Source organism: Zalophus californianus, chromosome 5 (assembly GCF_009762305.2).
Source record: "Zalophus californianus isolate mZalCal1 chromosome 5, mZalCal1.pri.v2, whole genome shotgun sequence".
Classification (NCBI taxonomy): Eukaryota; Metazoa; Chordata; class Mammalia; order Carnivora; family Otariidae; genus Zalophus; species Zalophus californianus.
This window is the reverse complement of record NC_045599.1, coordinates 6,748,564-6,761,752: the sequence shown is the minus strand read 5'-3', so window position 1 is coordinate 6,761,752 and position 13,189 is coordinate 6,748,564. Positions and strand designations below refer to the sequence as shown.

Here is a 13,189-nt window from a genome sequence, read left to right as displayed (position 1 = left end):
AAAAAACTTAGTATAAGTATGTCCCAAACATCGCAGGAGGCAAAAATTCTATCTGAAGTTTAAGTCTCCTACAACCCTACTTTCGTCCCTCCCCTTCCCTCATGCCTACATCGACACACGCAGGATTGGCACCCTCATCTTTTCTAGACCACCAGTGGCTGACAATGTCCTCCCCACCCTGCAGACCACTCCTTGCCTGGCAGGTGGGAGGAGGGGCCATCTCCCCTGCCCTGACTCCCCCAGCAAAAGAGACCCCCCACACACACTCCGCCCTTCTCTTCCTCCCTCCCCTGACAGGGACAGCAAACGTTACTGTTACATAAACTATTTTATTTAAATAAAATCAGGGGCATACCCTTTTCTCTCTCTCTCACACTCACACTCTCACACACACACACTCCCCCAGCCCATGCACACACGCAGGCCCACGCCCTCCCTCCTTTTCTTCCCTCCACCATGGCCACCTCAAACCCAGTGGTTTTCATAGTGACCACCTTAGCACAGGGAGACACCCTCCATGTGAAAGCCCACTCCTCCCAGGTGATGGCAGCAGCACAATGGCCTAGGCACAAGCTATCCTGCCCAGAGTCCAGCTCTCAGACCTCTTAGGGTGGGAAAGGAGGAAGGACCCGTTCTCCCAAGGCACCCAGATCTAGCGTGGCTTCCCCACCCTTCCCCCCATATAGCCTGGAGCACCACCAAACACCCAGAACTGCTCCCCATGGAGGAGGGATCCCCTCTCCCAGGGCAACCCCTCCCGGCGTCAGAGAAGGCTCTGCAGCCAAACTTGAGCATTTCCCCCTAGGGATCCTGGAGTAGCTATTGTTTGGTTTGGGAAAGAGAGAGGGAGAGCAACTGAGCACCAAATTCCCTAACTCCACCCTGCAGGAGGGTGCTGAGATTCAGCTCAACATCCTCTACCCAGAAAAAGTAAACCCAACTCTGCAGCAGGAATGGCGAGGGCCTCAACCATCAGGACCTCATTACATGTCCAATTCCCAACACGGACCCTGTTAGAGACCCACTAGCACCTTAGCAATGTTAATGGCCCAGGCCAGCTGGCGGAAACACCATGCACATGGGGGCCTATTTGGAGTGGGTGGTGTCCTCTTTGTTGACAGTGGGGTTGCGTTTCACCTTCTCTGACACTGGTACCCTTCCAGTCCTGCTTTGCAGGACACAGCAAAGTGGCTTAGGTCATGACGAGGGAGCACTGTACGGATCGGTATGTTTTCCAGAGGCACACAGTCCTACAGTGCATTTTACAACTTCCTGATGGGCAGGCTGGGACAGAGGCCTAGGGCACAGGGCTGCCAGAAGAGCTCTGTAGCATCCCTAGACCCCCTCGGGAGATGGGGAGGTGGAAGGGACACCTATTTCCTCGAGCTAGGGGCCCAAGATGCCAGGACTCAGGTCCCACACCCACCTTCTCTGATGGGCTTCCCTGTGCCTCCAGACTAAGTTCCCTGAGGGGAAAGCCAGACAGATGGAAGGAAAGCAGAAAGGGGGCAGGAAACGGCATCAGACCATGAGGAGCTAGCAGGGAGAGGGCAAACGTGAGAGCCAGAGAGAAGCCTTCTGAAGGGGTAAGGCAAAGAGAGCTGCCACCTGCAAGGAGGGAGCTGGGAGGGCAGGGACAGGGAGAAATCCACCAGAGACAAGGGCCGGCCTGACCTCTCCAAGGGAAGCAAGGACCTGAGGAGAGGTAGCTTGGAGCCTGTCTGGCCCTACATGGGCCAGTGGTGGTAAAGAGGAACAAGCCACCCTGAGCATGGACTACAGGCTGATGCTGCGCTGGTGGCGGCCCCCACGGCCCCCGCTCCGGGAGCCCAGGTCCTGACCATCCAGACTGGTGTGGTCTGAGAGGCCCCGCAGGTGCTCCACAGAGTCACACTTCTGCAGGTCCGAGGCCACCGTGCGCAGGCTCAGCAGGCTAAGCGTGTCTGTGTCTGGGGCAGGCCCAGGCCCCAGGCTACTGCCCTCCTCCAGGCCCCCACCTTCAGCCCCCTCAATGATCCCACTGTCCCCATCCTCCCCACCATCAGGCCCAGCCTCTGCCCCCACGGGGGAGGAGCGCCGCTGGCCTGGGCCATGAGGGGGCTGGCCCCGGCGCCGGGCATGAATCTGCTCGCTGATCTGCTCCAGGTTGCGCAGGGCAACTGAATAGCGAGTCTTGGCCTGGGCCACCTGCTGCTCCAGCTCTGTCACCTTGGCCTTGTGCTCCTGCAGAAAGAGGAACAGAGTGAGGTGATCCAACGGGCAACTCCATGGTTCCTGGAGCTGAGTCCCTTCAGCCCCGCTAGCACTCTGCACAGTGCCTCCTTTCCCAGACCACCCAACACAAACCTGCAGTGCTCCACCCTGCCCAGCCCAGCTCCCCCTCACTCCTCCTCTTTGATTCCTCTTCCCCAGCCATCCTGCCCTGCTCCTCACCTAAGCCTGACCTCTAAGACCTTCCCCCCAGGTCTTCATTCCCACCCACTCCTCCTCTCCCCACTGTTCCCTTTCCCTGGCTGGCCAGTTCCTTATCCCCATTCTCCCTGGTTTTCTGATTCCCACTTTTTCTCATTTACCTCCTTTTGACTCCATTCTCCGCCGGTACCTATTCTCCAAGCCCAACTCCCACTCCTGTGGGTCATTCCAAGCACCTGTCCCACCACATTGGTCTGGCAGATGGCCCAGAGAGGTATCCCTTGAATTGCCCTCACTCTCCATCCCTGCCCCCTTCCTGCCTGGTTCACATACCCTCCCCCTCTCCCACTACTCCCCTACCTCCAGAATCTGGCTGAACTGGGCCTTGAGCTCAAAGTAGGGGCGGCTCTTTCCAATGGCCCGCCGGAGCGTCTTCTGCAGGGCTTGGACCCGAGCTTCAGCCTGCTGGCACAGCCGAGTCACCCGCTGATGCTCCCGCTCACCACGAAGCCGCTCCTCCTCTGCTTCATTCACCTGGCCCAGATGGGGCAGAGGACATACATCACTGACTGAGGAGCCGGGCTTTTGCCCCTCGAGACATGACCATCCTTCAGGAGCTCGCATTTGCTACTAGAGACTAAATGTTTGTATCCCCCCAAAATTCCTATTTGAAATCCTAACCCCTGAGGTGATGGCATTGGATGTGGGCCCTCTGAGAGGTGATCAGGTTATGTGGGGGGGGGGGGGCAGTCTCAATGGGATTAGTGCCCTCATAAAAGAGGTCCTGGAGAGCTCCCATGTACCCCATCTACCTCATGAGGACACAGTGAGAAGACCGCCAGCTGTCTAGGAAGCAGGAAGCAGGCCCTCGCCACCAGATACCAAACCGGCCTGCACCTGAGCTTGGACTTCCTAGCCTGCACAACTGTGAGAAATAAACTGCCGCTTAAGCCACCCAGTCTACATTATTTTGTTTTAACGACCCCAATGGACTAACGTCTATACAAGGTGAAGGTGGCAGACTGCAGCTGATAGCAGTACTCCTCCCACTCCCCACACTCCTTTGAGTAGCTGAGAAATGATACACAAATTACACTTCACAAGGTACACTGGCAAAGCCCAACCAGGGCACAGAGCAAGGAAGAGGTTTCACCTCAAACAGAATCAAAGCTGAGGCAAGTCTGGAGTGGAGAAGAGAGACAGGAGGCAGGAGGGCGATGGGATGAAAGGAGAGCAAAGGAAGTAGCCGAACCTGAGGAGACCTGCTGGCACTGCCTGGCTCACCTTGCAGGTGGCGTGGTTGAGCATCTCCTGCCACGTGGGGTCCAGCCGGTTCTTGTCGGCCATGACACCCTGCTCAGCCACAAACACCATCTCCCGGGCAGCATTGTGCATGCTCACAGCCCGCTCGTACCGCAGCGCTGCCTTCTGGGTCTCTTGCTGGGCCTGGGAAGAGCGGGCCATCAGGATGGGGAGCCCCAAGGACCCCTGCCCGCCTGTGGAGACCCATCTTAAGAGGATGAAGACAGGAGGAGAAGGCCCAATGCAACGTCAGCTTCACTGCCCAAACTGCACTGAGCGTAAGTGCCAAAAAAATAACATTCTATAAAGAATATTTTGTAAGGATAGGACTTAAAAGAAATAAATGTAGAAACAAAGACTGGAAAACGATACTGCCACTAGAGGGTGAGTGTGTGAAATCAGCACTTACAAAGGCCACTGGCGTTTTTCATCTTAGGGAGAACAAAGAAAAATCCCCACCACTTTAGTTGCAAGGTGGTTAGCGACAGGGACCAAGTCTTAAAGAAAGCACGCCCGTGATTTCATCAACTCCAGTCCAGTAGGTAAGCTGAAGGAAGACAAGTGCTCAGAGATACTCATCACAGCCATACTTACCAAACAAAACAATGGAAACCAACCCAAGTTTTCAGTTAGAGGGAACTAATTAAATGAATAATAATAATAATGTAAGGAAATATTAGGCAGGTCTTAAAAATGACAGCATGGATGTGTATTTATTGACATGGAACCATGTCATAATATAAATAAAATAAAGGAATAAAAATAACACATACCAGGTCATCTCATTTTGGCAAAATATATACAAAAAAAAATTAAGGGGTTATCCGTGCTGTATTAACTATGTATTTTATTTTCTATATTTCATGGTGCTTTGACATCTTTGGGGGCCTTGCAGCCCTCCTAGGGCTAGCTAAGTCCTAAAAACAGTAAACTCCTCTATGAGCACACTTCTCAAATGCACACCAACCAATCCAAATCCCACCACCCCCTTTATCTAACTCTCACACCCCATGCCAGTATTTCCCCTGCCCTATGTTACCCCTGGACCAGGTACCAAAACATAGAAACCACCGCTCTAGCCCAGAGCCCGCATTTATTCAAGCTATCTAATTCTAAATTTGCTCCATGTTGCCTATCCTGCCCTACCCATTCCTTCCCATTATAAGCACAATGAAGGCTCTGAGCCAAGCTTTCCTCACGTGCCTTCTGTCCCCTACGTGCTATGGCATGCCCTTTCTTCTTGGAAATGTTAAGTAATAAACTCTTCTTTCAAGGCAGCTGTCTCTATGTCTGCCACCTAACCATACTTGACCAAAACAGATCCTAGGTACAAAAAACATGAAACATGCACACGGTAGGATTTGGGGTGATTTTGGTTTTCTTCTTGTTTTATAGCTACAGTTACATTACAGTCTCCCAATAATGAACCCACAGTATTTGTGCTTTAAAAAAAAAAGAGAGAGGGGAGGAAAAGGGTAAAGGAATGGAGGGATGAGCAAAGAAAAGAGACATGAACCAAAGGGAAGAGACATAAAAGAAAAAGGAAATGAGAAACTGTTCTGTCTTCCACTCCACACAGAGACAGAAGAGTCCAGGGCCAGGCTCTGCATGTGGCCATTCTGCAATGCACTTCAGCTGGCCATACCTCCTTAGCAAGACGCCGAGCCTCATAGTAAGGCCGGGCCTTCTCGATGCAGCTCCCCAAGTGGGAACCCTGCGTGTTGAGCTTCCTTGCAGACTCCTGCAGGATCCTCCGATAGGTGGTCCTGGCCTCCTGGCAGAGGGACAGGGACACAGGGCAGAGGGAAGGCATGTGGGTGGGTCCCAGCCCCTCTTGTTTTTCATACATGCCCCCTCCCCTGCCACCATATTGAACAGGGAGAGAAGGAGACACCTCCGAGACCAGCCCAAGGGTGTGAGGAAAAGGAGCAACACTCACATCCAGCTGCAGCTCCACCTGGTTGATCTCCTCGCTGGCCTGGTTCAGGTGCTCTAGTTCTTCCTGCCAAAGATGGGCAAAAAATTACAGCAGTGGAAAGTAGCCTCATGTGAACCACATGGAGTGGGAGTGCAATGCAAGTAGGGAAAGTCTGCCGACTAGAGAAGGGAAGAGATGCATGAGGCTCTGTGGGATGGCTCCTGCAATCCTCACAACTCCACCTCTGCAACAGGTCATTAAACCCCCACCGTAACAATGAGGAAATCGACATTCAGAAAATGGAAGACACATATGCCATCAGCAAAGTGGCAGCAAGCCTGCCCTCTCTCCATCAGACCATGCCACCTTCTCTTTGTACTCCAGCCAGGAGGAGTCTCCTCGGAGCTAAAAGTCTCTGTTTCCTGGCAGAGAACACTACCCCTAGCTACTCACTCATCACACATTTACTACATACTCATCACAGCTCAGCATCAGGAGACCCCAGAATTTAGGAAACAAAGAGGTGGCCCCTCACAGCCCTATAAGTAAGCAGCAGGCCCTCGTCAGTGTGAGCAGCTGTAAGAGGCGGGCATGGTGTGGGCAGCAGGGTCACCTTGCCTGGGCAGGACGCTCAGAGTACTTGCTCCTAGGCGGGGCCTTGATGGGTACATAGAAAAGCACCAGTGATGGAGAGGCGCCAAGAATCAGAAGGAGGGCAGGTGCGCAGCTTGTCAGGTAAGAAGCCAGAAAGGCTGGGGCACAGAGAAAGGAGACCACAACTTTTCCCAGAGCGTGGCACCACCTGGTCTGTGGTTTAGGAAGGCAGATCTGAGCAATATGAGGGAAGTTTACAAGGGCCAGGGAGACAAAAGTGGAGGCTGTCTGCAGTATTCCAGGAGGGAGAGGACAGGGCAGATACCAGACAAATGCAGGACATAGACTCATGAGGGTCTGAGAGACAATTAAGGTCAAGATTACGGAAGATCACATGGCTCAAGAGGCTTCTGGGCCTGCTTCGGCAGTGGGCTGACAAGACCCCAGGTCCTCACACAACAGATTCTGTGGCAGCGAGGGAGAACCTCAGGGAGAAGTCCTGAGTCCACCCTGCCAAGGACACTCCTGAGGAGGAGCAATGCCCGGTGAAATACCTGACACTCAGCTATGGGATTCTCTCCCAGGAGCCTTGCAACCCCTGGACAGGACAGTGGAACCCAGCCTGTGCCTGCTTGCTGCCCATGACCCAGACCTGACCTGCGCTTGGCAGTGAGCGATGCTGCCATCACTGGCTCCCACACACCTCATCTGGCCCTTCCAACAATCCAGTATATGACCCTCTTTTAGTCTTTTTATTTCTATGCCTTTCCTCAAGCCCTAAAAGGTTTGAGTCAGCAAATAAGAATCCAGGAAACCAAGTTGTACGCCCAAATTACAGTGAAAGGAAGAAACATTTAACAGAACCAGGAACAAGGATACGGAAATATGAGTGCCTATAACAATGCAGACCCTGCCTCAAAGAAGGCCATAAATTTGGCTCTAAATTTTCCAGAGCAGAACAGTCCAACAAAAATATGTGAGCCCCACATTGAATTTTTAGTTTTCTGGCAACCATTTAAAAAAATGCAAAAGCAAACAGGTTAAATTGTTAAGAATACATTCCATTTAACCCAAATATCCAAAATATTATAATTTTAACATGTTAACAACACAAATTATAAAACATTTTTACATTCCTTTTAACATATGCCTTTGAAATCCTCGTGCATTCGACCCTTAGGGCACATCTCAACTTGACCAACGGCATATGGCTCCCACACTGGACACTGTGGGTCTAGAAGTTGGTGCACATTAGTCACACAACCCAGTGACCATAAGATCACAACAAAACACTGTGGAACCATAAGCAGATGACATGGCTCCAAGGACCCCAGAAGAGGCCCAGGGGCAGAGCCAGCACCACCAGACACACAGAGCTCTAAGTTTCACAGAGCCTTCCTACCCAAGACATCACCTTCAGTTGATGGAATCTCCCCAAGGGCCCTCAAAAAAAGGCAGTTCCTGTTAGGATGAGAGGCAACCTCTCCCACTGTAAGCCTAGTCTCCTCTGGCTTAATTAGGCCCACAGCATGTTTCAGACTATCTGGGAGAAGAGGTAACGGTGCTTTCAGCAGCTCCTGCAAGAATATTCTTTCTCAGCTCATTCAAATTTGCTAGGTAAGAAACAATGAAGCAGGGAATCAGGGGCAGAATTGAAACTGGATCTGGGACCTGATGAGGAATCTTGCTTTCCTGCTATTGTAACCACCATCCCAGGACTAAGGACATTCTTGGATGGATGTCTCGAGAAGACAGGAGTACAATCACCTAGAAAAACCACAGTCCTGGTAGGAAAAAGACATGCATGCCTCAGGAGGCAATAAACTGATTCTAGAGGAGAAGAGGGGGTCAGTAAAGGCCATCCTGCAACATTCCCACGGGCAAACCAAGGTCCAAGACTGGATTCTACTCAGTTCCATGGCCAAAAGTGCTCCCGGATCCTAACAAGGTCATCACAGGAACGAATGGCTCTACATAAATCATCCCCACTGGAAAAAGGATGTGAAGGGCTCCTGCTATCGGCAAAGGGCAGGAGTGGGCACATCTTTCTGTAAGGGAACTTGCGCCCACACAGCACTTCCAGCAACTAAAATCTCTTGATGATGAGGTCCACCACCCAGTCGCAAAGCTCTTACTAACAGGACCAGGAGACTGGGGAATAGAATAGGCTAGAGAGCAGGGTGGACAACCAGGCTGGGGCAGACCCAGGGCAAGGCTGAGTGGGAAGCCAACGAGCACTCAGGGCTCTGTTTTGGGAAGTTGGCAACACATTCCATTTGGCCTGCTCCACCAGGGACTCCAGGCACCCGGCTGAAACAGAATTTGAACACAATGAAGTCTGAGTCAGCATGCATCATCCATCAGTGAGCCTGCAACCAGCAGGGAGGGTGACCTTCCTGGGGCACACCAGGCGCATTCCAAAGATGCCAGGCCACTGAGTCAAAGGCATGGGTGCTCAGCTGACAGATGCTCCTGCCCACCTTGTGCAGGCCATTAAAAGACACAAACCCATGGTGATGCAGGGCCAGAGTGATGCATGGCCCAAGGACTGAGAAATAAGGGAACTATGACTGTCCTGTGAGAGATAACCTGATACTCTGGATAAGGATGAAGAGATTGCAAAGTCACTCTGAAGAGTCTACGGTGGAGGTAAGTGACTATATCCACTCACCTGAGGATGAATGCGCCCATCACAAAAGGAACTGAGAAAGTCACAGGGGAAGAGATGCAGATGCATCCTAGCACCACCCTCCTTCATTTTTCCACTCCATTGGGACCCTCTCAGAAAGCTGAGGACCAGCCTGAAGGCCTCAGAGAACTATGCTGAGGTCAAGACATGGAGACTAAGCCAGTGGCCTTCCCTGGGGGGATAGCACACTCCAGGGAGGCCTAGAGCTGGCCTCCAGCTGGCTTCCCTCCAACTTCCAGAGGCATCCCACCAGACAACAGGGACACGAACTGCCTGCCAAGAAACCCTATTTCCCACATGAGTAAGAGCCTTGCCTTAAGAGCAACAATTTCTGGGAGTTTCAGAAAATAATGTGAACCGAGTCCCTAGCCTGTGGGATATCCCTGGCTTAGTAGAGACGTGTAGGCTGCAAGTTAGATCCACTTCTCACCCCACCAAGACCAGAATTCACATGTCTGGGTATGGCTCAGGAATGGATGTTTTTAAAACCTGCTGGTGGATTATGACAGATCTGTTGGTGGAGACCCACAAAATACACTGAGAATCCATTTAAAGCACTGAAACACAGTTACCAGAATAACATGGTCTTGTGCACTGTCAACCCCAAGAGGGAGCTCAGATGACACATGCCCCAATCTCTTCCAATCACAGAAGGTTGAATGCTACCAGCTTTCTCTGTGAGAGGTGCCCCTCACATCAGGCTACCTCTCCCACATGGCAAGAAGATGCAAAGGCCCTGCTAAGGACAGAGCACTGGCCCAGCCACGAGGATGCCATCAAAGGTGGAGGCCTCTAGGAGACCTTCCCTCCCTACATAACCCATACCATTCCACCGTGTGCCTCCCAGTTTAGCAACAGAGACTACGGTCTGCCTGTCCCTCTCGTTCCAGTAACACTGCAAGGTCCCTGGATTCAAGGCAAATCTTATGCCTGCCTGGTACTCTCCGACCCTCACAGAGCACATCCTATAGAACTCTGATGATGGAAATGTTCTACTTCTGCAATACCAACAGCAGCTGGAGAACTGCATTTTTGTCTATTTAATTTTAATTGATCTTACCTAAATAGCCACATGCGGCTAACAGCTACTCTATTGAACAGCACAACATAAGAGTGATTCTTCACACTGCAGCCTTTGCCTGTGTGGGCACTGGAAAAACACACAGGAGCCGGAGAGACTGAGCAAAGAATCCACCCACAGATTTTCCCCTGGAGCAGAGCAAGGAACGTTGGAAGGAGATGTATGAAGTGCATCACACAGCCCTCCGCCCCGCAGAACAGATAGGGGTCTTTTTCCCAAAGTACTACCTACAAACTTTCACCAAGAGATAAACAGAAGAGTTGTGACAGAAAAGAATCAGGACTATGTCAGAGCAGAGCGATGAGTTGTGCATACCAGCCGGACCAATCCCTCCTGTATAGATGAAGGTGAGGCTCAGAGATTACATAACTTGCATGAAAATCACAAATCATGAGGCTGGAGGTTGCTTCAGTCTCAGCCAACGTGGTTTTCACTACAACTTACTTCCTCGGTAGGCGACAAATCTGTAGAATTAGCAGGAGAAACTGAGCTGTTTTCAATGCAACACCCATGAGACGTGGCAGAAATAAATTATTGACACACCAGTAAACGAATGGCTCACCGCAGCTCCAACGAAAGCATGGACACAGTTTCCCTAACCCAATGTCCACGGAACCCCCACCAGGAGGGCAGGAGGATACTAGGATCAGATTTGATTTCTTCTTGACTCACAGAAACAATCTAATAAAGGTCTGTTGGCAGACAAGCCCAGGAATGCAAGCCCTGAGATGCTCTTGCTCACCTAAGGGGTGTGAGTCACCTACACATCAAAATCTTAGAGATGCTGCCAGACCTTACAGCAGACTTAGCCCCCAACACACAAGAACTTCCTGCCCTCACCTGCCCAAGTAGCTTTCCCAGTCATTGCCGGGAAACACTACAATCCCACCTTGGCCGACCATGCATCTCATCCGCAATGGTGTCTGTCCTCTTCACTCTGAAGGTCTTCTTCAAAGATTTGCCCATCCTAACAACTACTAGCCGGTAAATACTCCAAGGTAATAAATCAGCTTTTCCATTCACTGGATACAACCAGCATCCTCAGAACTGAGAATTTGTATTATTAAGGGCTGACCATGGCGGATACAACTCCCGAAACACATTGGATTTCCTTGTAGGCCTCCACCTGTTGAGCCATTATAAGACATGAAACGTCTTACCCTTTACAGATGTGAACATCCTGGGGAGGCACTGGCGCGGGGGGAGGGGTTGAAACTGCCTCCCAATCTCAAAATCACCCCCTCTCACATCGCATCTCTGAGCCAACAGCCCCTTTACTTATTCAGAAAGGAGTACAACAGTTGTACTCCCCACTGAACTAAATGAGGCCCTGCATCTGATGCCAATTTGTTGCTTCACTGTCAGCTAAGCCTTTAGGAACACAGCCCAGGCACTCAGGCAGGCCTTTCTCTGCTCTGGCATCACACGCAGCTCTTTTAGCACTTGTCCCACCATACTGCCATGATTTGCTGACAAGCTTGCTTTCCTTTCCTGCCCCAGTCCCTTCATTCATCTGAGAGCTCTTCAGGAAAACTGGAATCTGGGCTCCGGGGCTCTCCCTTCCCCTTAGTCTTCTCACCTGTATTCGAGGATCCAGTTCTTCCTCTTCTCTTGGAGACAATTTGGCCTCACTGTTGTTGCTCCCGCCTCTCCCGGGCTCCTCTGCGACTGGACTCCGAGGAACTTCATCCTCTACCACCTCAGACCGCAGCTCCCCCTGCGGGGTCTCCCGCCCCCCCGGAACCGGCCTGAATTCAGCCATGCTAATGGGGAGAGGGCACAGCCCTATGCACAAGAGAGGACTGACATGCTGGGACCAGGGCCCCAGCTTGGGGCTTCCTGGGCTCTGGGTAGCAAGAAGAAGGGTTTCTCTTCTCGGCGGGTGGAAAAGGGGACAGAGGAATAACCTCACACTGGATTAGAGGCCAAGATTCAAGTCGTCGGTGGGGCTCCTGGAGCTACAGCCTTGTCTGTGGAAAAGTTCTTCCCTGCCCGTCACGGGGAGTCCACCAGGAGCGACCCGGAGCAACCGCTCCGAGGCGGGGGGCAAAGGGGGTTTGGATCCTGGGCCGAGGCCTGCGAGGAGTAGCACCATTCGGGAGGGCGGAGGCAGGCGCCTCCAGGCTGTGGTGGCAGCTGGAGAGAGAAGGCTGGGCCCAAACCGAGGCTGCGGGATTACAGTCTCTGGGGAGCTGCACGGGAAACAAAGGCCAAGTACATGGGCAGCATCAGAACATACTTGGGCCACCAGACCCTTCCAAACCTTCAGCCTCTCAAGAACTCCACTCTCATCCTTCCAGACTCCCATATTCTGAGCAGACCCCACCGCAACTACTTTCCTCAGCCCTCAAGGACTAGAGGTCCTACACCTCCCGCGTCCCAGCCCCTCCCCGACCAGCGCTTCCAGACTTGCCTCTAAGCTCCGACCCTCTCTCCACCCTCCCTTTCCTTCCGCCCGCCCCTACTCCACCCCACCCCCGACCCCAGCTTTGCAATTCACCTATTAACCCCCCAGCCCCGCCCCACCTCTCTCCAAACCTGCGGACAGTCTGAGCCTCCCTTCTCCAACCCCACACTCACCCTCAATCCCGAAGACCCTGCCCCCAGTCCTCCTACACAGCCGGGCGCAAAGTCTCCAGCCCCCCGCGACACAGAACCTTACCTCAGTTTACCTTCCCGTACACTGAGCTCCTCCACTGCAAACAACCTTCCCCCTCCCTCCCCGCAACAAGCCCGTCCAACCAAATGCGACTCAGCCGAGAGGAAGCGGAAGTACATCATCCGCTAACACCGCCCTCCTGCCCTTTCGCCCCTCCCCACACGCTCTCTGGTCCGCGGGGCCACGTCTGGGTTCCCGAGTACCTCGTCCCCGCCCGGCCTTTGATTTCCGTACAAAATGGTGCCCTACGGCGCTCATGGTCGTCGCTGTACATTGCCTCCAGCCCATCTTCCACCCCAGCTGAATGAAATTGAAACATGAGCATGTTATGCTGAGAAAAATTGGATCGGTGATGGAAGTCGAGATTCCCTGGTGGATAGGGAAGTGGTAGAAATGAAACGAAGATTGGACAATCGCTTCGGAGAGAGCGCTGACATCTTGCTTTACGCGCTGCGCGCAGGCTGCCGGAAAGCCACTTCCGGCTGCGCCCGGGAGGTCAGAAGCGGCGCCGGAAGTGAGCCTGTTGGATTCGAC

At 52.5% G+C, this 13,189-nt stretch overlaps 1 protein-coding gene across 4 annotated transcripts in view; it reads right to left on the bottom strand.

The window, feature by feature from the left end:
- Positions 1 to 309: 309 nt before the first annotated feature.
- Positions 310 to 13,189, bottom strand: part of SH3BP5L (SH3 binding domain protein 5 like) — a 24,732-nt gene continuing 11,852 nt past the window's right edge. Inside the window, exons 1-7 of one of the 4 annotated variants that reach the window (XM_027604292.1) lie at positions 12,859 to 12,990; positions 11,576 to 12,188; positions 5,654 to 5,716; positions 5,360 to 5,488; positions 3,697 to 3,858; positions 2,773 to 2,946; positions 310 to 2,223 (exon numbers count right to left, since the gene is read on the bottom strand). In XM_027604292.1, coding sequence (XP_027460093.1) covers positions 1,777 to 2,223; positions 2,773 to 2,946; positions 3,697 to 3,858; positions 5,360 to 5,488; positions 5,654 to 5,716; positions 11,576 to 11,758 — 1,158 coding nt within the window. In that variant the 5' untranslated portion in view covers positions 11,759 to 12,188; positions 12,859 to 12,990 and the 3' untranslated portion in view covers positions 310 to 1,776. Of the gene's footprint in view, positions 2,224 to 2,772; positions 2,947 to 3,696; positions 3,859 to 5,359; positions 5,489 to 5,653; positions 5,717 to 11,575; positions 12,189 to 12,658; positions 12,777 to 12,858; positions 12,991 to 13,189 lie in introns of those variants that run through there. The other 3 variants (XM_027604290.1, XM_027604291.2, XM_027604293.1) reach the window with 3 other exon arrangements.